At 37.9% G+C, this 23099-nt stretch overlaps 2 protein-coding genes across 3 annotated transcripts in view; both read right to left on the bottom strand.

Moving 5' to 3' along the window:
* The window catches only part of ankrd12 (ankyrin repeat domain 12), a 43551-nt gene extending 40224 nt beyond the window's left edge, over nt 1-3327 (bottom strand). For both annotated transcript variants that reach the window (XM_053486926.1, XM_053486928.1), the window contains exon 1: nt 2654-3327. The gene's annotated coding sequence lies outside the window, so the exon portion shown is untranslated. The remainder of the gene's footprint in view (nt 1-2653) is intronic.
* Nucleotides 3328-7070: 3743 nt separating this feature from the next.
* Nucleotides 7071-21883, bottom strand: ndufv2 (NADH:ubiquinone oxidoreductase core subunit V2). The gene is made up of 8 exons (XM_053486929.1): nt 21744-21883; nt 18255-18317; nt 16219-16281; nt 15610-15726; nt 14341-14509; nt 12076-12185; nt 8608-8684; nt 7071-7257 (listed from the first exon to the last, which is right to left on the bottom strand). The coding sequence occupies exons 1-8, from the start codon at nt 21783-21785 to the stop codon at nt 7164-7166; spliced, it is 735 nt and encodes a 244-aa protein (XP_053342904.1). The 5' UTR covers nt 21786-21883; the 3' UTR covers nt 7071-7163.
* Between the last annotated feature and the right edge of the window lie 1216 nt (nt 21884-23099).

Raw genomic sequence — 23099 nt, 5'->3', positions numbered from 1 at the left:
GATAATCCCTAATATGTCATTTTGTGAGTGTGTGAGTGCAGGACTGTTCGAGTGGGTGTAGAGATTTGATTTATGCTCCAGAATAAAGCCCAAGAGAAAGATCTTTGTCCAAAACACACAGAGAGTCAAAGCTGAAATATTAACATGGTCACGATATTAGGTCAGTCAGTTTTAGTAATTTGGGAGACACAAATACATCCATTGCAAAAAATATTCATTATTATCATTATTATTAATTATAATTATTTTTCTTATTATTATTATAATAAATAATAAGAAGAAGAAAAATAATACAGTGCTATGTGTCATGTTACAGAGTAAAATCTTCCAGCTTTATGTTACTGTACTATGATCATCTATTTGCAGACAAAGGTAGATGGTTTTTTTTTATTTCATTACATGCTGTATGGTACTGCGCTGAAGTGTCACATTCCTATGTCATGTTGTACAGTAATAAATAATTGTGTTTGGCACGAGGATATTGATTTATAAACAATAATTAGCTTGTTATTTTTTGTGTAAATAAAACTATCCTAAATAAAATTAAAACACTATTGGAATGATACAGAATTATACTTGTGTGAGTATTTTATTTACTAAATGTATATATCATATAATGCAATTAAAAAACTGTATATAAAATCTATACTAAAATATTTTGATGAACTGCTTAAAAATTCATTTATATTATCTATCTACCTTACTGCAGTTGTATTTTGGTATAATCATACAAATGTGTGTACAGTTTATTATTTTATATAAACATGCTGCATATGGTTACAGCTACTTGCCAGAACAAATTGCTGTAAATTACTAACATCTTAGAGATAAACTGTAAAACTGAAGTGTTGCATTAAACGTTACATTACACTAAGATTCAGGGATCATTTTAATAAAAATCATTATTCAACACTAAAAAAGAGGACAAATATTCTAGCAAGTCATCTCCCTACAGTCAATCTCCACTGTAATAAGAAAAGCTATAAATCACGGTCCTGATACCTAAAATAATAATAATCATAATTTAAAAAATGCTCACAATATGAAAATTGTACCACCACATCCCGGAGACGTGATTACTGTATAGAATAGGTCTTCTACAGTAAACCAAAAAAAAATTAATAAATCCAAACATCAATGATACTCCTGGACACTGATGCCTGGAATTTTTTGGTCATTATGAGAAGAACTCTATCTAAGTAAACATTTTACTATTCTGCAGCATTAGCTATGATTATATATATTTAAAATCATAGACAATGCTGCAGGATAACAAAATGTTTAGTCAATTTATATATAATGTAATGTGACAGAATCAATCCAGATTTGTAGATTATTCCTCCACATCCCCAAGCCCTGATTACTGTATAGGTTAGATTTGTTACAGTGAATGAAATAAATAAATAAATAAATAAATAAATTCAGGCGTCAATGGTACTCCTGGATACTGAGGTTGTCCAAGCTGTACGTGTGTTTTTGCCCTCAGTTAACCTATCTATGGTTTTAAATAAATAATTTTCAAGTACTGATTTAAGGTCAGATAATGTTAACGATAATGATATATGTGATAAAATTATAATAAGATATAATATAAGATAATGATAAAATGTTGACTCAATAATAACAATAACAGTAATAAAATATTACGTCTGTGTGTGAGTACTTTTTGTACATTGCCTACAATACAGCAGGTATTATAATAATTATAAGACCTAATATTTATTAGAGCTGGTGTGGTGTTGTTGTGGTAGTGGTCATGTCTCATGGTGCAACAGCAGGGCTAGTAAACAGCGTAGTAGAAAGGGAGTTTGCTTTGTTGACAAAATACACGGATAAGGAAATGAAGAACGTGGGAACGGCGATAGGGAAAGAGAAAGAAAGACGCCTTCTCGATGAAAGCCACGTCCTTTAGACAAAAGGCATCTTGCACGAAGGACGCTCACGAAAATCCAGCTCTGTGGTAACACACACACACACACAAGAAACACAAGCGCCTGGGTTTGTCAATGCAGTCGCGTGGCGCAGATACAACCACTACAGCTATAACGCAATCATACATGTGTTATAAATACGCACACGCACGCGCGCACGCGAGCTCGTGTTTATTTTACCTCCATATGTAAAGGAGTGAAAGGAAAAGCAAAACGGCGTTGAGAGTTGGACTGCCCGTTTAGTGAAGTGTTTAGATTGAGAGCTGGTGGTGTTGCAGACTGCGCCACCCCTTCCAACTGCAGACAAAAGCGCTCAGGAGCGCTCGCGACAGCGCCTCAGCACTTCTCTCTCTATGCTAGTTGTGCTAGCCGTGCTAACAGCAGCGCTCCTCATCCCCTCCAAGTCCTGAGAGGGAGAGAGAGAGCGAGAGCACAGCGAGCCTGTAGTGTCACTGCCCCTTTTCCGTCGCTGCAGCTCAAACACAGACAGAGAGAGCGGGAGAGGGGGGAATGCTAACGCTAACGTCTATGTGCTGAATAAAGAAAACACCTCCTGTTTAAACGCGAACACTGACCTACCCGGTGGTGTCTAACGTCCAAGCAACCACGTCCTTTCCGCCACACACATGTCAGAGCTAACGCTACACAAACACCCCGTAACGCCTCCATGCTAGCACGCTAGCCACGTTAGCCATTATCAAAGGAAGACTTTTCCTGCTTACCTTAAAAGCGACGCCTTTTTCGGGTTCCGCTTCAGCTCGGCGCGAGGAAATAGCGTTGTGTTTGTTTGCTCGTTTGTTGGTTGTTTCACGGGAAACCGTTTACTTGAATAAAACGCTGAAAAGCGCTCATGAGCCTGCGACTGTGTGACGTTTCTCTCCAGCTCACGGCTCGGTTTGAAAACATCGCTAAGAAAAGCCAAGCAAAAACACGGCGAACCTCGCGCTCATTGGCACGAGCCCGGGCCACGTGACCGCTAGCGCGAGCTCTGCGTGCAAGAGCTCAAAAAGGTCTGCGTGCGCGCTCAGCTGGGGCAGGACATGCCTCATAGTAACAGCCTGGCCGCCTCCATTTTGAACTTCTCGCACTAAAACGCTGCTGCAGGTGTGTGTGTTGGTCTGCACGTTTGGTTTGTCGTGTTCTTCCAATTACTGAAATTCCGCGTCGTGAACGCGTTCAGAGGGGGGAAAAATTAAAGAGGGCGAGGTGACGCGCGAGCGCGTGACGTCATCCTCTTTTTCCGCTCGGCGCGAGCTGCAGCTACACGTTCTCGAAACGTCCGCGGGATGAGCTTAAACTGCAGACTGGAGTAAATATACATTTCAATTTTCTTTAATACGAATATGATAAGGTAGTAATAGAAGTATGTTAACGTGTATGGGTGTTGTGTAGGTCGAGTTTTGAAAGCTCAGTCGTATGTGTGTGTATGTGTGGCGCAGTGGTATTTGCATGATGGAGAAATGTTCGCGCAGGCGCAGTGGCCGCCATTATGTTGCAGAACAGGCTCAAATCGCGAGGGAGAAATGTGCGCGTGGGGGGAAGGGCGCTGGCTAGACACATCGACAAACAGGAGCACGGCTGAGTGAACGCGCGAGCTGACAGACATGGAATAACTGCTTTATTACACCGTAATGCAGGCACTGGTTTGCAGCGTGAAGGCATGTAGTAGTGGATTGGGGTGGGTGGCCTGGTTTTACATTATTTGCTTTGAAAGAGGTGTGTGTTATGAGTCTGGGACACGATTTACATTTACGGCATTTTGCAGACGCCCTTATCCAGAGCCACTTACATTTTATCTCATTTTACATCTGAACAATTGAAAGGGCCCAGCAGGAGCAACTTGGTGGTGCCGGGGTTTAAACCTGGGACCTTTCAGTCAGTAGTCCAAAGCCTTTTACAACTGAGCTGCTACCAACTTGCAAGGAAAGACATTTCTTCATTAGTGTATGTCGCAAAATAACCCGGGTGATGTGAAAACCCCGTCTGTAAAAATAAACCCACAAGCTTTCCAACAGAGCTGTCATCTTTTAACTGACTCCACCGTTAGATTCCAAGGCGTGCCAGGTGCTTTAAGGCTGATCAGTTTGATTTGATCTGGACTCCTCAAGCAGATGTCGAAAGGTCTGAATTTTTTTTAAAGATCAGCAAAATCACTGAAATGGGCACACAAAAATATGGATATCTTGTCAAAGTACATGGGCAACAGGAATTGCACAAGCCAAAAAAGCTATATATATATATATATATATATATATATATATATATATATATATATATATATATACAGAGTCAGGAAAATGGCTACACACTTCAGAAAAGAAAAAAAAAAATTTTTATATAAATTTAATATTAATAATACAATTTTATCATATATATAAAACATACAGCAATACATTTAGTATTTAACTGTTTATACAAGTTTCTCTTTTCCTGAAGTGTATTCATTCTTTTGACCCTATAAATTATAGCAAATGCTTAAATTGGCAGCCTCTGATTTCATGTCTCCTTCAATGCGACTGCTGTTCTGGGTCAACACTAATAGACTGCTTACTTCAGACGACCTTAAGATAAAAGTCAACTGGTGTTAGGTCTGGTTGTATCCGATCCTCAGTTATAAGATTAGAAGTAATCTTGAGTCAAAATTAAAAATAAGGAAAACACATATAGATTTTTTGAGACACCTTGTAGACTCGACATTTCAGGTGTAATTATGCTGTTCTTACCCATAACACAGCCTCCCTAATATGTATATTTATGATTCTGTTTAAAGTAGGAACATTAGAGAAAATCTGAGAGTGAAAGTCTGGAAATTTGGGCAGGCAAAAAGGTTTGAAAAAAGTTGGTTTCAGTTTCAAGGACTGCATTTGACTTATCCAGCACCAAACGAATCAGATCCAGTGTGAATGGAAATTAAATAGTCAAGGTACTGAATATCTACAGAAAAATGCCCTGAATCTCTGGCAGTTTAATCTCAAATACACAGTGACATTTTTTTATTACAGGAATAATATTTCCTGGGAATTTTAAATATGTTCACTTCTTTGTACAATACAGATTTGGCTGTTTACTGATTAATTTTTAAGAAAGTTTGGGTGCAAGCCATCTCCAGTCAAAAGAAAAGTAAAGCTATCCTTTACATCAGTGATACTGATGATATTTTTTGCCACAGAGATGATAATAATAATCTATAAAGTCCACAGGATTAGTAGGTTTTCTTCACAAATACCACAACACTTCAGCAATAATGCTGCATATCATAGAAATAATTTATAATTATAAAAATGTATTATATCATGTACCAGGGCTTCTCAAATTCTGGACTCCCATTTCAGATGAAATAAGGGAATGTGTCCTACCTTGACACAAACACGTTTTGTACTCGTCAGTTATTTGCCTGTTAGTGTATGTGGAGATCAGTTCCGGTGTTCCTGACCCGCGATTAAGGCTATAAACGTAATAGTTTTCACATCGTTGTCATAGTAACGTTGACAGCGGGAAAGTGTTTGGTGTGTTACGTCACAGGGTTCAATGGTCGGCTATCGGGCGCCAGATTTAGCGAGTTAGCTCACATATAACGGGGCTTTCACGTTCACGGAAGGGTACGACTTCATCTATCAGTGTACATCACACGTCCCCCGTCGCGTTCAAAATGTGAAAAGAAAAGGTGCGTGTTCCCTGTGTCTTGCGACCACACCTTTAGGCGGGTAACAGAAACCAGACTGCAATTTCTTACTGTATTTAAATGGCCTTGGGTCCGTTCACGCGTCGCGTGCTCAGTTTTATCATTTTTAAATAGAGAGACTCGCGAGAGCGACGCTCGCGCGTTTCCCGTGCGCTCTTTTCAGAAAGCCTCGACCAATCAGCTTCACTCTTCCTGGATCATGTGGTGAAATTCTCCGCATTTTCTTCACGCTTGAAGGTGGCGGAAAACACCACGGAAGAAGTCACGAAAACGCAAGTTCGTTGGAAGCAGAAAAAAGAAAAACGCGACGCGGCTGACGTTTTCCACGTATTTTTAGACGTGACACGTGAACGACCCCTCAGGGCATCATATAACTTTTACTTCTAAATCATTTTGATATTGCAGAGTCTTATTGTGTTGGTCTTTAAGGTCGGTTTATTCCGAAATTAAAGATACACTTGACTTATTTAGTGGTTCAGCATGAAAATCAGTCAGGAAAGACTTTTCTATTGTAGTTCATTCTTTTTTCTAAAACGTCTGTAAACTTTGTAATGTTGACAGTTGGAGCTGTTTATGTTCAATTGACATTTTTTTGCATCAAACAGTCTTTTGCATGAACTTAAACGCATTTTAAATCTTTCTGACACTCGAATATACACTATACAGACAAAAGTATTTGGCCAAGCCTAATAATCATTGAATTTAGGTGATTCAGTCAGGCCCCTTATCCTTAGTGATGTGCAATCATAACGTTTGAGCATCCCAAGACATCTTGGTTGTTTCCTAATTTGGGGCAACAGTTTGGGGATGGCCCTTTTCTATTCCAAGATGACCAGCCCCAGTGCACAAAGTAAGAACTATAAAGACATGGTTTGATGAGTTTGATGAGTTTGTTGTGGAAGAACTTGACTGGCCCGCACAGAGCCCTGACCTCAACCCCATCGAACACCTTTGGGATGAACTGGAATGAAGATTGCGAGCCAGGCCTTCTTGTTTAACATCAGTGCCTGACCTCATAAATGCTCTACAGAATGAATGGGCACGAATTCACACAAACACTCTAAAATCTTGTGGACAGCCTTCCAAAAAGATTGGAAGCTCTTATGGCTGGAAAAAGGGTGACCAACTCCATACTAAAGTATATCTATTTGGATACAATGTTATTGCAGATTGCTTTAAAGTCTGATTTAAAGAGTTGCTTTGGTATAAGTAAATTTTTTTCCACTGGGTTTAAATGTGTTTAGTCTCAGACTGCCTTATATGTGAATGTTCGTTGCATGCAAGTTTAATAAAAGTTATTTGCTAAATCACTAATCGTTTCCAGACCTTTGACCTTGAATAGAAATAAGACTCAGGCCTAGTATGTACTGTATTACATAAAGTTCTCTATATAATATTTAGTCTTGTTACAATAAATAGAAAATGGACCATTTAAAAACAACCACATCACTAATCTGTACAATGAACAACATTTTTATTTACACTTACAATGATGTTTGAATTATAAGATTATAATAACTTGGGTTAAGTTAGATGACCCAATGCTGGAGTTATAAGTCAGGCCTGACTCCAAAGCCGGGTCCAGGAGGAGGTCCGGTCAGAGAGGTCAGTCCTCCGGCAGGCTCGCACGAGAAACGGCCGCTCCTGCAAAATGTCACACGAAAATCAATAATTCATCAGTGCTCTCGAGTTTAAAGTTGCTTAAATCACATGATCCTTTGTGATTTATAGCGTTTATCATATAATTATCATTGAGTTAAGATATACAGGATAATAATATCAGGCAACCCAATATCAATGAATAGAAGATATACAAACCAGCCAATTTATTAGGAACACCTGTATGTTCGTGCGGTTGGGCAAAAATCATGCAGGTACAGGCCAAACTCTTCAGTAAATTTTTCATGTAAACATCTTAATGGGAAAAAAAGTGTGACCTGTGACTTTTAACTGTGGCATGGTTATGGGTACCAGATAAGCTGTGTGACTTTTTCAGAAACTGCTGAGCTGCTGGGATTTTTATACACAACTCTTTCTAGGGTAGCAAAGACTGTTTATGAGTTACTGTATCCTTACTGGTAGCTCAGAATAATCTGGCCATTCTCCTCTGAACAAGGTGTTTCCACCCACAGAACTGACACTCATTCAATGTTTTTTTTTTTTTTTTGTATCATTCTGTGTAAAGAATGACACAGAGTCACTAGAGACTAGTGTCTGTGTGCGCGTGCGTGCGTGTGGGAAAACCCCTATAAGATCAGCAGCAACTGAAATACTCAAACCAGCTCTTCTGTTACCAACAGCCATGCATCGATCACGGTTACGTTTTCTTAGTGCGGATGTGATGTGAACATTAACTGAATTTTTTGACCTGTATCTGTATGACCTTTTGCAGTGTGTGCAGCTACCACATGGTTGGATGATTAAATAACTCCATAAATAAGATGTGCAGGTGTTCCTAATAAAGCGGACTGTGAGCATACCTGTGTAACATAGATCATATATACACTAGTCATTTAAAAACTATATTTTTATACTCTGTGTGTCAGTAACACTAAATAATTATATGATTTAGGAAAGTGAAACATTGTTATAGTGTTGAGGTTTTCTTCAAGGAGCTGAACACAGTGTGTAACACTTAAGGAAGGAGACTCCGGTACCAGTGCTTAAAAGTTCAGGATGTGTTTTAATACAGGAAAGTCATCAGGAAGAAGGACCTTAATTTTCCCCCACTTCTAGTCAACATAAGCTTTTCCTTTTAATTTTTTTAATAGATTTATCTTTCAATTATCGTTATAGAGACAAAAGAAAGGCTGGTAAGGGATTAATTGCTGTTGGAAAACGATCAACCTCGGAGTGGTAACAGCAACTCTGCTAAATGTTCAGCTGCATCACATGGCTAACCTGTACTCATTTACTCATAGTATTACACAAATCAAAAGTAACAGTCTTTTTATGGTTATTACTCAGAAATAGCACCCAGAAAGGCCTTCATACCTTGGCCCAGGTGGAGGGACTCTCCCGGCCTTTAGTTCATCAATGATGTGCTCAATATCAGAAGGCTTCAGATCCTCCTGAAGAAAAGAGAAAAAGAAAGCACTTATAATTGCTGAACACTCAAGTTCCACTCACAATAGGCATATTTCTTAAGAAGCTGAGAACTTATTGGTGGACTTTGGTGAGTTTTAATGAGTCACCCTCTGTTTCCTGGTTACTTGGAATGACCACTCTGCAGGTAAATACCCATTTATTTTTTTTCCCCCCGAAAGTGTGACCCCCGAATGCGAGGCACTACAGGATATGACTCGTGATCACGTATTCACCAAACGTTAGCTACAACAAGGCCACATAATTAACAAGTGTCCTTATGAAAACTTTAATGTTAGACTTTAAAAAAAAAACTGCCTATAGAAATGTGTAACATAAGCTACCGTCAGTCAGTGTTGTATATGTAGTGCGATGTGGGCTATGGCAGCGGTTCCTTAAAACTGGATGATGTTTAACAATAAAACAACAATAAACACATTTTACTTGGCAAAAATTTATTTTATGAGTATATTCCAACAATCTGAATATTAAGCCCATTATTTAAAGCTATAAAGTAACATTACAGCTGTTTTTTTAAATCCATAAAGCTTTGAATTAGTGATGTCGGGACCTTGTAAAATCGGCTTTTAATTGTAAATTGTAATAATTCTAAAAAACTAATAGTGGAATGTAAGTTAGTAAGTAAAAAAATAAATAACATCAATAACTAACCGATTTTAATCACCACCACAGGGTTGTGCCTTAAAACCCCAGAACCTATAGCTGCAAAAGTTTCTCAGAGAAAATATTCCTCAAGTCCAACTGTGGTTAATCGAGCCCTTCCTCTCTGACCATGTTACACCGTAGCCCCAAGACAACGTCCAAGCACAGAGTTGATAATTAACCATGAGTGGAATCTGTTGACCAAATTTTAGTCCCTGAAAGTGACTTTCCATTCACCCATGTACTGTAATACTCGATTTAACTGCATCATCACCTTTGTTTTATTTACTCAGTGGCTGAATGGGATTTACCCCACCATTTTTTTTAAATAATTACTTTTTGAGGTTAGCTAGTAAAATCACTTTTAAAATCAGAGCTAAACTTATGTCATTCCTTTAAACATCCAACAAGCATTTTTTTAAAGTGTTTATACAAATGCTGAATAAAGCTACAGTACTGTTGAAATAAAAATGCATTAAAACTTTTGCAAGGTTGTGTGTTTGTTTCTTAGTTCGTATTAAGTGGACATTTTTCAATTAAACTGCTTTACTCAAAGATGTCACTCCAGTTTCTGCATAAATTTTGGCTTTGAGACTTAAAAACAAAGCATGAGACTTTCATCAATGACTCCATGCAGTCTTTTCTCCACATCTGATAAAACTGACACTTGGGGAGAAAAAAAATGCTTTCAAATAAATTTCTATAATTTAACGAAAGAACAACAGGTTAAGTTTGGACATTTTTTCTCATTAGAAGCAGATCTCTCTGAGAGAACAGCTGATAGAGAGTGAAGGAGGCATGTACTCACATGGAGAAGCAGAAGGTTTTCAGCATGACAGATGCCCTACTTTTCCTGCTGGTGTTTTATTGGTTTGTTGTGGGACTGTCACATGACACGATTTATGCATAACGGCAGTGATTCTTTTGTCAAAAATGTTTCCACTACTGTTTCCCGTGACATTTCACACATCAACAGAGATTTGTCTGTTAAATTTAAAGAGTGTGTTTGTATACACATTTTTTTAGATTCCTATTTGATCAGATTTCAGTCTTTTAGAAAAAAGCATTTAGATGGAATCTTGACTAAAGACGATAAAATGAAGTAGTTAAGGTTAGATGCCCCGAGGTCTGTGACTGTGTGTTATATTTATAGCTTCCTAGTCTAACAAATCACATCATAATGGTACTAATGTTAATGTTAAGCCTTGCATACATAATGTTGAGCTGGTAAGGGGTTTACCCTGAACTATTTCTGAAAGTCCTTCAGTTGCTCACAAAGATCCTTTTATATATATATATTTATATATATATATATATATATATATATATATATATATATATATATATATATATATCTTTAATAACAAGACATACATGAAAAATAAAACATCAATTGTGTGCATTTACTGATATAATTCTTACAATTAGAAGTATTAATATGTTTACACTGTATTCCTGAATTAAATTTAGGTTATACCTTTAACAGTAGACTGAATTGTCCTATTAACAGGATGGAAAATAGCTTATAAGTTAAAATATTTAATTAACACCAAATTGATTCTGAGAATGTTATATCAGTTGTGTCATTTGTTTAATAACGTATACCTTTTTACCACAAATAAACAGGTTAATTAATATTATAATAAATCAGAGGACTTATAAACTACTGAAGAATTTATTTTATAGATGACAAAAAGATTTTATTGGGTTTTTAACTTTTTTGGAATATTACACGCTGCCACTTGAGTAGTTTTTTTTTTTTTTTTTTTTTTATTACTGACTCGCCTTTTATGAATCGACTTTAAGTGAAGAGACTTTTCATTTTAACACGGTGTATTTAAGGATGCGTTTTTTTGTGCATTCATTACTGACTCAGTTATCTACTAAATGCCACACGACAGGTGAACGGACGAGTGGAGTTCCATGAGTATAAACTGCCCGGGTTTGTTTTCTGGACTGGGTCACTGCACTTGTCATCAGTTCACCTTAGGTTGTTGCACAGAAACCATTACTATGGGAGCATTAGTGACAACATGCAACATGAGCCACCTTGAAATACAAAAGCTTGTCAGATGAAGATGAGTAAGAAAAAGTGAAGCACCATTAACAGGAATGTACAAACCAGTGTGGGCTCAACAAGCAAACTAACTGGCTGTCAGCGAGTGTCTGTGTTGGCATGGCAGCACGCAAAACGTGTCTGTGTTGGCATGGCAGCACGCAAAACGTGTCTGTGTTGGCATGGCAGCACGCAAAACTTTACCCATCTGTGGCTTTTTTTTGTGATCCGTTTCCGCTAACAAAGAGCAAAAATAAACAAAAAATGTTTGGCTAAATTATGTCCGAAATATCAGGCCTCCGATATTATTTTTTTATTTAGTTAAAAGCAATATCGCATTCACAGTCATGCAGTAGTACTAATTATACCGGCCCGCCTGGCTTTACCTGCAGAATGACAAAATCACAGCCAAGCAGCTACATGCTATATCACTAGCCTTGCTTTAATTAAACCTGCATATGTTCTAAACACTTCAAATTAGATGTATTTCTGTACACCAAAGGGAAGGTTTTAAGAGCATGTTTAACAACAGCAGTGCCATATACTAAAATCAGGACAGAAGAAGAAAAAAAAAAGTCAGTCCTATTAACTACCGAAAGAACTGACATTAAACCCCGCCAGCACCGTGGCACACCGAGGGCTTGAACAGGTGTACTTACATAATAGTTGTCATTGATTTGGACCATTGGGGCATTAACACAAGCACCAAGACATTCGACCTCTATTAGCGTGAACAGCCCGTCTGCTGTGGTCTCGCCAACCTTGATGCCTAGGAGACAGAAAGCAGTGGTATTGAGTTCATAAGTAAGAAGCAGATCAAATTAAACCGCTCAGGCTGCAGACATGCAGTAATGAACCATGTCTTTTATCAGCGGTGTGTATCGATTTACATGTACTTGCAGACTAGTATGAAAAACCTACACTTGTAAAAGTCATCTTAAATTGAACACATGGCTAAGGTAAGTTCAAGAAATCTGATCCTGCATGAACACAAGCTTAACGTGGAGTCCTTTCTGAACGCTCTGCTTCACATTAGGAATTTCGCCACACGTTTTTCTTCAGTAGAATAAAATATATCTGATATATTTCTGAGCGTTTTGTCCTCAGGTTATTCGGAGTATGACAAGCCTTGTTATTTCCTCCTCACGTGCTTAAGCGCTGACTAGCATGCTGTGCTCTAAGAAGATTTACAGTTTATGACAGCTTTGTCCTGTACATAACTTTCCTGTTTCATCAGTGGTTCCGCATACCTGCATGTGTTCCTGATGAGACTGTCTGTCACCTGTGCAAGATAATTAATCCAGCTACTAGAAATGATGTGTAATGCAGCGTGTTTAGGGGGGAAGAAGGCCTGTGATATGGATGTAGGATTAATATGCATAAAAGCCATTCAGGCAACTCTGAATAAAAATAATGGTAAGGCAAGGCAAGTTCATTTGTATAGCACATTTCATACACAATGGTAATTCAAAGTGCTTTACATGAAAGAGAAGTAAATAATCATAAAAAGAAATAGAAAAGAATAGCAATAAAACGTTTACAATTATTTAAAATTTTATTTAAATAAAAATAGTGTGTAGTGGCGCTTTTAAAACTATGTAAAAGTTGATTTAGAATCAAATAATAAAACAGTTGAAACATAAAATACAGTGCAGTCAGTTCGGACGTAGCACAGTGCGCATTCAATAAATGCACAGCTATACAGATGAGTTTTAATTCTAGATTTAAATGTGACTAATGTTTTACATTTACATTTAGGCATTTGGCAGACGCTCTTATCCAGAGCGACTTACATTTTTTTAATCTCATTACACATCCGAGCAGTTGAGGGTTAAGGGCCTTGCTCAAGGGCCCAACAGTGGCAACTTGGTGGTTGTGGGGTTTGAACCTGGGATCTTCCGAACCGTAGTCCAATGCCTTAACCACTGAGCTACCCCTGGCCACAGCACATGTTTTAGCACATCTGATCTCTTCTGGAAGCTGGTTTCAACTGCGGGCAGCGTAATAGCTACAAGCAGACTCCCCTTGTTTTGTGTGAACCCTTGTCATCAGGCTGCTCCCGTTGAGGGTATTCACAACAACTTGATACAGGTTTTAAGCCCTTGTTGGCGAAACCGTCTAATTTTATCCAGGCTTGGGACCGGCACTGCATCCAGTGGCTGGGGTTTGGCAGACGAGAGACCTACCACATCTACATCTAGGCATTTGGCAGACGCCCTTATCCAGAGCAACCTACATTTTTATCTCATTATACATCTGAGCAATTGAGTGTTAAGGGCCTTCCTCAAGGGCCCAAAAGTAGCAACTTAGTGGTTGTGGGGTTTTAACCTAGGATGTTATGAACCATAGCCAATGCGTTAACCACTAAGCCACTAATGCACTAATAATAACAACAACAATCATCCAGCAAAGCAATCACTCCCACCTCTTATTTATATGATTAAATATAAATAAATATACAGTCAGACAAAAAATGTACAATCCTTTTTTAAACCTTGAACTGGATTATGCCGGCAATGTGTAGTATTATGTTTCCTCTAAAGAGGTCAGTAGTCGCATCTATCGTTGATGCGATCATATGATCGTCAAAAGAGAAGCATATATTTTTCATGTGGAAGTGCGTATAAATTTTTTTTTGGCCGACACTTTTGTTTATATGAAGTGTTCTTTGCAAACACTACATATCTCCATTTTTATAATGTTATTTTTATAATGCACCCCAGGAAATACCAAACAAATTGGCTCCTCCGATTTAGGATTCTGAATGTGGCTCACAAAGAATTATACACATGAGTTAAACAGTTTACTGTGATTTGTTTTTGCCAATGCAACCCATCACATGCTTCCCTCTTTCTGTGAGGCTTCCTACACACATCTGTGACGTTACAATTGAGTTTAACTAAGACAAAGCCCTCTTTGCTTACCCAGTTTATTCTGGATGGCCTGCAGGATGCTGTCCGAATCGCACAGCATGCAGGGTGTAGTGGTGCACACCTGGACGTGGTACTTCCCCACTGGCTGCCGGTTGAACATGGTGTAGAATGTGGCTACCTCGTACACTCTCATTGGGGAGACATCTAAGACCTCGGCTACCTGGAAAGTTCACAAATACCACATTCAGATGACTGACTGAGAGAGTTTCCTAAAACTGTCTGTTTGGGCATTAGCAAGAGCAGAGAAGTACCCAGCTGAACACTGGTGATAGGAACGGAATACAATTAATGTATTCATGTACTGTATATAAATATACTTTCTCTATTAATGCATTTATCTAATCAGCCAATTATATGGTATCAGCACTGTGTATCAAATGATTGAACAACCACTAATAAAGTCAGTGGTGAGCAAAATTTATAAATCGTTTCTTTTGCAATATTTGAAACCAGGCCAGGAGCTAAGAATCTCATCATGTTCTTGGAAGCATGTTTAGATTTCTCCAGCCCTACAGGACAGCAAAATAACTCTAAAACCGAGCATAATAGACAAACACTGTCAACTGATCTGAAGCTCTGAATGTAACCCAATGTCAATCATCTAATAATCAGGTAAAAGGTGCGATTTTATTTATTCCTTCTTTTTACAAATAAACCTGGTATATATGCCAAACATGACAAAATAAAAAAAATTTAGGCCATGATCTCAATGCAAATGGCAGAAGAAGAAAAAAACAGAGGTTTGGAAAACCGCCTTGCTTTTGTTTGTGTTTGGATGGACCTCCAAACCATTTTCCATTTTAAAGATACTCTACTTGAAGATGCTTATCCTGTGGGTAGAGCTTCATGCACTTGGGTGGGAATCATCCAATGTCAAGCAGAACGGTTATAAAAAGACTAATCTTCCCTAAAGCACCTTTAAGCATTGATAAACAACAACAAAAAATAAAATAATTATAATAATAACAGTAATAATAAGAAGAAAGTTTTCTTATCAAAATTTTCTAAAGGTTTTGAATATTATTATAAATTGTTTTTATAATGATTTATTAGCGTGCTACTAGAATGTTATCAGCATAAACAGAGAGAAATATAAGAAATCCACATTTTAAAACTTATTATATAATAATACCTATTATGAAAATTTTGTTGTGACTTTTCTTTCTTAACGCTTTTAAAAGAATGAGAGCATGTGTCATATTTTTCTGATAACTACACAAACCTTTACCTCTATCTTTTAATCTCACAATGTTGTTTTACCTTGTTCATTGCTGAAATGGGGAGCCAGCCATGCTGCCTCTGAGCCAGGTCCAGAACAGGGATGGTAGCAGCCTGCTTGTGACCCTCAGGGTAGTTTTTTATTATAGCTTCAACTCGCTATCACCACATGGAAAGGGGGGGAGGAAACAAAACACACACATCAGAAAGACCAGTTAAACTAACATGCAGCTACATTTCACAGCACTGAAAATCATGATGACTAAATTCACTTTCTAGATTTTTTACCAGTACTAATTCTGAGGACTTTTTCTTTTTGTTTTTTCCAATGACTCATACACCGGATTTTAATATTCTTACACAACTACTCTATTCTCTACATTAGCGTTGGACTAAAAGAGGATATTGCGATTATACACGCTGCCAGGCCAATAGGCTACATTATGGATAATTTTTACCAACATTTATTCACAACACGGGCACACAACATTTCTCAGACTCCTCAGTGCACTTGGTTACGTGTTATAGACCTCTTTGAGATCGGTACAGCAAATGACAATATCGCAAAGTAACAAATGATATAATATGCAGCCACACGAGTAAGCCGATGTGATTAAATTTCAAGTGGGAGAGTCATGGATCATGTCTCACCTTCATGTTCTCGGGTGTGAACTCGAATGGAGTATCGGGATTATTTTCTGGTGTATCCCTGTGCTGGGGGGGGAAACAAAAATAAACAAGTTGTAGTAATTGGTGGTAAGGGATGTCTGACAATGGGGCACAGATTTGTGTTTGAAACCTTGTTTTTAAAACAGATAAACTCATACACAAACAAACACATCATATACATTCACATCAATGTGTTACATATATCTTATATACACACATATCAGAGAGGGGCCCAAAAATGTACACACACTTTATCATTGTTATCTATGTCACTATGCCCTTTTTTAAGGTTGAACTTAATGTGTAGCATCAGATTTCCTCTAATTTACAGTAGCAACTGATGTGAATCTTTACAGAAGAGATTGACGCATTGCGTGCCCTGTTGAAGAAAACATTTCAACTTCGATCACCGGATGCTGCCCCCTGGTGAATGTCAACACAGATAATTGATTTTTTTTTAAAAAAAACCTAGGACAACAGCAAGTAACTTTTTCACACTTTTAAACATGGTAAGCTCACTGGAAATTGGTTTAAAGAAAACTGGCTTCTGGTGAGCAGATTTCCGACACAGAAAAAAGATTAAGTCATGAAGACTACGCTGATTTCAACACAACAATCTCGGGGATCAATTTGTGGTATTTTCATAAAGGTCTCTGAATTATCATGGGACAAATAATATTATCTGCATAGTTTACAATAATTTTACTTTAAATGGACTGTACTTTTGCACACTACTGTATGTTTGCACACACAGTGCATTTGTTTCTGCTTTTTTCCCCCCCTCAGGATTATCCCCCCTAGTAAGGGAGTGACAGAAAGAGGAAATTTAAAACAAATTGAATCCTGGCTAAATTCTGTTGAATGCACATTCCAACATACAGAATGTTAACTGTGCATTTTATCGATTTTTTGGACAGGTATTCGTAACAAAGTAGCCCATGAGCGTACGTCCTGTCCAGAAGTTAGTGCATTTAAAGGGAATCCCATAGCAAAGTTGCAGCCAACATGGGTTTTTTTTCTTTACGTGTCCAAAAGTATTCAGACACAGGTGCACACTGTTCATATCCAAATTCTTCCTATTAAGTTCAAAGGCACATAATTGTCTCTGTGTGCATCCTCCTTGAAGACATGGTCTGAAAAGTGGCAGTTATTACAGGAAGTCCCTGACTTACATTTCAGCATTTGGCAGAAACCCAACCTTGTTGGGTAGACCTTGTTTCTTGCTATTTTCTGAAATTAGGACTATTTACCAACAGGACAGTTTTACTTTATTTTGATTCCTTGAAACCGGTGAGGCCGACTCATTTCTTCCGGCACCCCACACGCACACACATATTAAAATATACCAGACTTTTTAATTTATTTAATTATTTTCTTTAATACAGACATTTTATACATTTACTTTAACACTGAAAATATTGTATATAATTGTAAATATTTGTATCTGGTGCACTACAGCATAATTTTTTTTTGTACAATACACGTGAGCTACTTCTGTGACATAACCGAAAGTAAAACCGCGGTCCGTTCGTATCTACGGAAATTCGTAACTCGGATGTTCGTAAGACGGGGACTACCTGTATAATATTAATTGTGGGACTGGATCTGGAACGGGACGCTCACAAAGCACATGAGGGTGATGGTCAGGTGTGCACAACCTTTGGTCATATATTGCATATTTTAAGGTCATTTAGCCTACGACAGTGGCTAATCAAGTCACAAGTACTACAACATCGACCTATTACATAAAAAAATAATAACATACAACAAATGAAAGATTATGTTTATGTAGATCTTTATGTGTAACAAACATTTTAACAATGCAGTCGTTACTGATGAAACAGTATTTTAGTTCCAGATCAATGGAAGCAATTTATTTTACTTAGATCCAGGTTTTGATATCGTCTAAAGTTATAAGAGCAAAAGTGAAAGTTCTTTGAATCTCCTTGGAACATTTAAAAAAAAACTTAAGAATTTAAGAATAAAAAAAAAAAAGAAAAAGAAAAGGAATTTCTTACCACAAAGATTCCTCCTGCTCCAGCACGGACAGCAGATCTGTGCACGCTTCGCACCTGCCTGCCCTAAAACACACCAGACACACTTTATATTAAGACAGTGACAACAGACTGCAGAACAACAAACAAATGTAAGACTGATTACACGTGAACTGAAATATTTCAAGCCCTTTTTGTTTTAATTTACATGATTATGGCTTACAGCTCATGAAAATCAAATATCCACTATCTTAATATATAAGACTACTTCATTTTGAGCTGGAGTAAAGAACTATTACTGGTTACTCAAAATGCAGTAGTGAGTGTCCATAGTAGAACCAGATGATATGAACGCATCACCCGTCTCTTCTCCCAGTGAAATGCAGACAGCTGTTCTCTGAGGACTTGTGACTGCAGTCTCTCAGTAGTTCAGGACTGGAATTGCCTACAGTCTACCTGAGCCTTCAATAACAAACTGGACTTCATATTAACTTAAAGACATCATCTATTATGTTCAACTTCCAGCCTCCTACACCGAGTATGAAACAATTCCTGCTATCTGTTATCACCCAAATGAGGAAGTTAAGTCTGGTTTCTCTTACCCTTTTTTTATATTGACATCTCAGGAAGTTTTTCCTTGTCCTTGGCTCGCTCACCAGAAACAATCTGATCATTTTAATTCATACACATTTTCTCACGTTTACTTCTGATTTTGTAAAGCTGCTTTGTGACAATAATTATTCAGAGAGGCTACAACTGTTGCATTCTCTTTTCAGATGAAAGTAATTATTTTATTTTGTTTGGAAATCAGGGTTCCAGAGTCTAAAGGCAGAGTAAAGAGACACAATCCAAGTTGCTTAAAGTCCAGCATGAAGTTTAAAGACTTGGTGATTATCTGGGGTGCCATGTCATTTGCTCTTGTGGATTCACTTTTATAAAGTATAAAGTCAGCGTGGCCATCGACCAGGAGATTTTAGAGCACTTCATGGTTCTATGTGCTGATAAACCTGAAATGCATAATCCTTCTCTAGCAGGACTTAGCACCTTCCCACAGCTACCACAGCTACCACTGACCAGTTTGCTGGCCTGAACCTCTCTGAATCTATGGGTTTCTATAAACCTGAACTGACAATACAGACAAGCTTCTATCAAAGCAACCTGGTCTTCAATAACCCCTTAAGCAGTGCCACAGATCGCCTCCATGCCATGCTGCATTGATGCAATACTTCGTGCTAAAGGAGCTCTAACCAAGCACTGAGTGCGTAAATGAACAGATTTTTCAGATTTTCTATATTGTAAATAATATTTGATTGATCTTAGGAAATATTTAAATATTTTGAGATACTGAATTTTTTCTCATGTAAACTGTAATGTAACTGTAATTTGTAAATTAAAAAAAGGCTTGAAATATTAGACTTAACATTAGCGCTGTCAATTGATAGAAATTTTTAATCTAGTTAATCACAGTCATAGACTGCGAAAAAATAGTAATGGACTGGTGACAGGTCCATGGGGACCCAAGGCTCATTTTGGCCTCCAAGCTCTCCAGATCCAAACTTGTCTTATCCATGGAAGCTCCATCCCACAACCCACAGAACCCAAAAGATCTGCTGCCAACATCCTGGTGCACTCCCACAGATGCACTGTGGAGCAAAGCCCAGAGGAGGCAAAGTCACCCTGTTGGCACAAGAGGGACCTAGAAAATACTGGCTATAATATTTCGCTTTGTAATGTTATGGCTGGTGGGTGTTTACATATACACACACAGCATATACAACATATATGCAACAATTTGACCATTAGCCTATTACTGAGCAAGTCCTTCTTGCCAAAATGTAAACGAAAATGTAATTCCTCAGACCAGGCCACCTTCTTCCATTGCTCCATAGTCCAGTTCTGACACTCACACTGACCGGACTGCAGTTACATAGCCCTTTACATAACACACTGTGATGCACAGTGTAAATAAAAATGATACTTTTCTATTGGAACCAGTATTAACTTTTTCAGCAGTTTGAGCTATAGTAGCTCTGCTGTTTAATCGGACTACACGGACCCATGTCAAATAAAATTCACTTCTACCACACAGAATGAAAATAGTTCAGAGTGTACCGCCTGTAGGATTATAAAGAGGCTGCAATGTTTTACCACCTGAAATGTCTCCAAAGGGACAAAACTCCTGACAGTGACTCAGTGACAGTGGCATGTGCAGCTTGAAACGCGGAGATGCAGGGCTCCTAATGCATTTAATTTGCGCTTGCAGTGTTTTGAAACTGGTTGTAAGCGTGTGTAATGCGTGGCTTTGACACTTTTTCGATTAGAGTTTTTAAAAAAGGCAGATCGGAGACTTTTAACGCACACTATTTTTGATACTGTAATTCCATAGAAATGCGCTTGTCTTGAGCCACTCGGACGTTTCTACGGTCAGTACAGAATCAAAATCAGTTATAGGTTATAAACAGAATCAACTCATCACCGGTCATGGGCAGTCAAACTGAAAACCAGCCAATTCTCATCACTGGCTGATCGATCGGTAAAAAATAACAAATAAAAACATAGATTCCTCTATTTAAAAAAATAGTTGTTTTTTCCCCCAAAGAAACTTTTAACTGAAAAACAATCCGAATTGTTTTACAGTGTGGAAGGAAATAAAAATCAAGAAAGCCATTGAATTAGAAGTTGCTTTAAACACTACCAGCCAAAAGTTTGGACACAACTCCTCACACAATTCAAATGTCTTACCTGATTTTTAATTTCCTTCTACAATGCTCTCTTGTTTATCTCCCATAAACAGTTGATATTGAGATGTGTCTGCTCTGTAAAGCATTCATATCGGCTCTAATCCGAGGTGCTGTTTGTTAATTGGTCATTTCTGAAACTGGTGACTCTAAATTAACATCTCCTCTGCAGCAGAGGTAGGTTTTGGTCTTGCTTTACTGGGGAGGCCTTGATGAGAGCCAGGTTCATCATGGTGCTTGATGGGTTTTGCAAAGGCACTAGACATTACTGTTCTTGCTAGAACTATTCCAGAAGAGTTGACCTTCACATTTAAAAATAAGAACTGACTGTTGTTGTTGCACCTTAATTATTTTAATTTTATTCAATATGTGTTATGAAACAAAAAATCCAGTATTGTGCTAGAATGTAGAAAATAAAGAAAACTTGTGTCCAGACTTTTGACTGCTTCTGTGTGTGTGTGTGTGTGTGTGTGTGTGTAAGATATATATATATATATATATATATATATATATATATATATATATATATAAAACGAATGTAAGATAGATAGATAGATAGATAGATAGACAGCTCGTGCTCCTGTACAGATGTACACAGCACTGTCATTAGCTCCTGAGCTGTTTGCTAACGTTAGCTAACCTTAGCCGGGTAGCTACATTCAACTTGCCCTTGCAAGATGTCATAAAGAAACATCCTCTTGCAAATGCGAGTTAAAATCCTAACTAATACCCACACAAAAGGTAAAAAAAAAAAATCCTAAAATTATTCTCTCACCGCATGAGACACAGCAGCCCGCAGTGCTGAAGAGAGCAGCATGTTTGAGGAGAGCTTCTGTGCCTGCGCCCGGTCACTCTAACGAACCACAATGGCGGACATCAACACGAGAACGATGCGAGCTCGATTGAGCAGGTCTAGTGACGAGCTTCCCTCTAGGCTGCCTAATCAATAGAAGATAACACTCTCTGCAAGGTTTCAATGGAGTGCTTTATCAGGTGGCAACATACTGTGTGTTTAACTGTATTATTAAATATATTTTAGTGTCGCAAAATTATTTATCCAACTTCTACAACACGTATCCTGTACAGGGTCAGAAGGGGCCTGGAGCCTATTCCAGGAGAACTTTGGCCACCAATCCATCACACACATACTACAGGCGATTTAGGAACATAAATTAGTCTATTTTGCTTGTCTTTGGACAGTAGGAGGAAACCGGAGTACACGAAGGGTATTCCTCCTACAAGGCAGACCCCACATTGCTAACCACTACACCAATGTGTCGCTAACTTAAATATTCATTCAATTATTTATCTAAAGAAACAAACGACATTTTTGTTTGTGAGTTCGCTCTTAAAGTTCCCCAGAAGAGCCGGTTCAATTTGCAAACAACATACTGTACACTAAAATACAATAATCTCTTTTTAACAGTTGATATTGAGCCTGCTACTTATGCTCTGCAAAGCCTTTATAACGGTTCTGTTAACTGGTGATTCCTGAGGCTGGTAACTCTAAATGAACATCTCTCCAACAGAGATAAGTTTTGGTCTTGCTGTCCTGGGAAGGTCTTCATGAGAGCCAGTTTCATCATGGTGCTTGATGGGTTTTGCAAATGCACTTGACATTACTGCTCCTGCAAGAACTGTTGTAGAACACCTGACCTTCATGTCTTAAAATAACAACTTACTGTTGTTGTTATTGTTACTTAATTACCTAATGCCATATGTATTTACAATTTTGAAAATAATTCAGTATTGTTTTAGAATGTAAAAATTTAAAACCCAACTTTTGACTGGTACCATCCTTCTTTCTTTTCCCTTCTTCTATTTCCTTTATTAACCAATAAATCAGCCTTTTTGGAAGCAGGAATCTTGTTTCAATGACACAGATCCATCAAATGCAATAGACCTGGAATAGCCATCATTTATATACTTAGCTATATTCATGCCTGGTAGGTTCTTTTCCAGCAGTAGCTGTGCACATACAAGGTCAAGCTTCATGGAAGCCGAACACGATTAAAGGACCGAAGAATATACAGTACAGTATTGTGCAAAAGTTTTAGGTATCATATAATCTTTAGTACAGATTTATTATATATGTTTATCATGTTTGCATTATTATGTACAAAATCATTCA

The sequence above is a fragment of the Clarias gariepinus genome, chromosome 25, assembly GCF_024256425.1.
Source record: "Clarias gariepinus isolate MV-2021 ecotype Netherlands chromosome 25, CGAR_prim_01v2, whole genome shotgun sequence".
Lineage (NCBI taxonomy): Eukaryota > Metazoa > Chordata > Actinopteri > Siluriformes > Clariidae > Clarias > Clarias gariepinus.
Note: the sequence above shows the minus strand (reverse complement) of the source record. Positions and strands in the feature narration are given on the sequence as shown.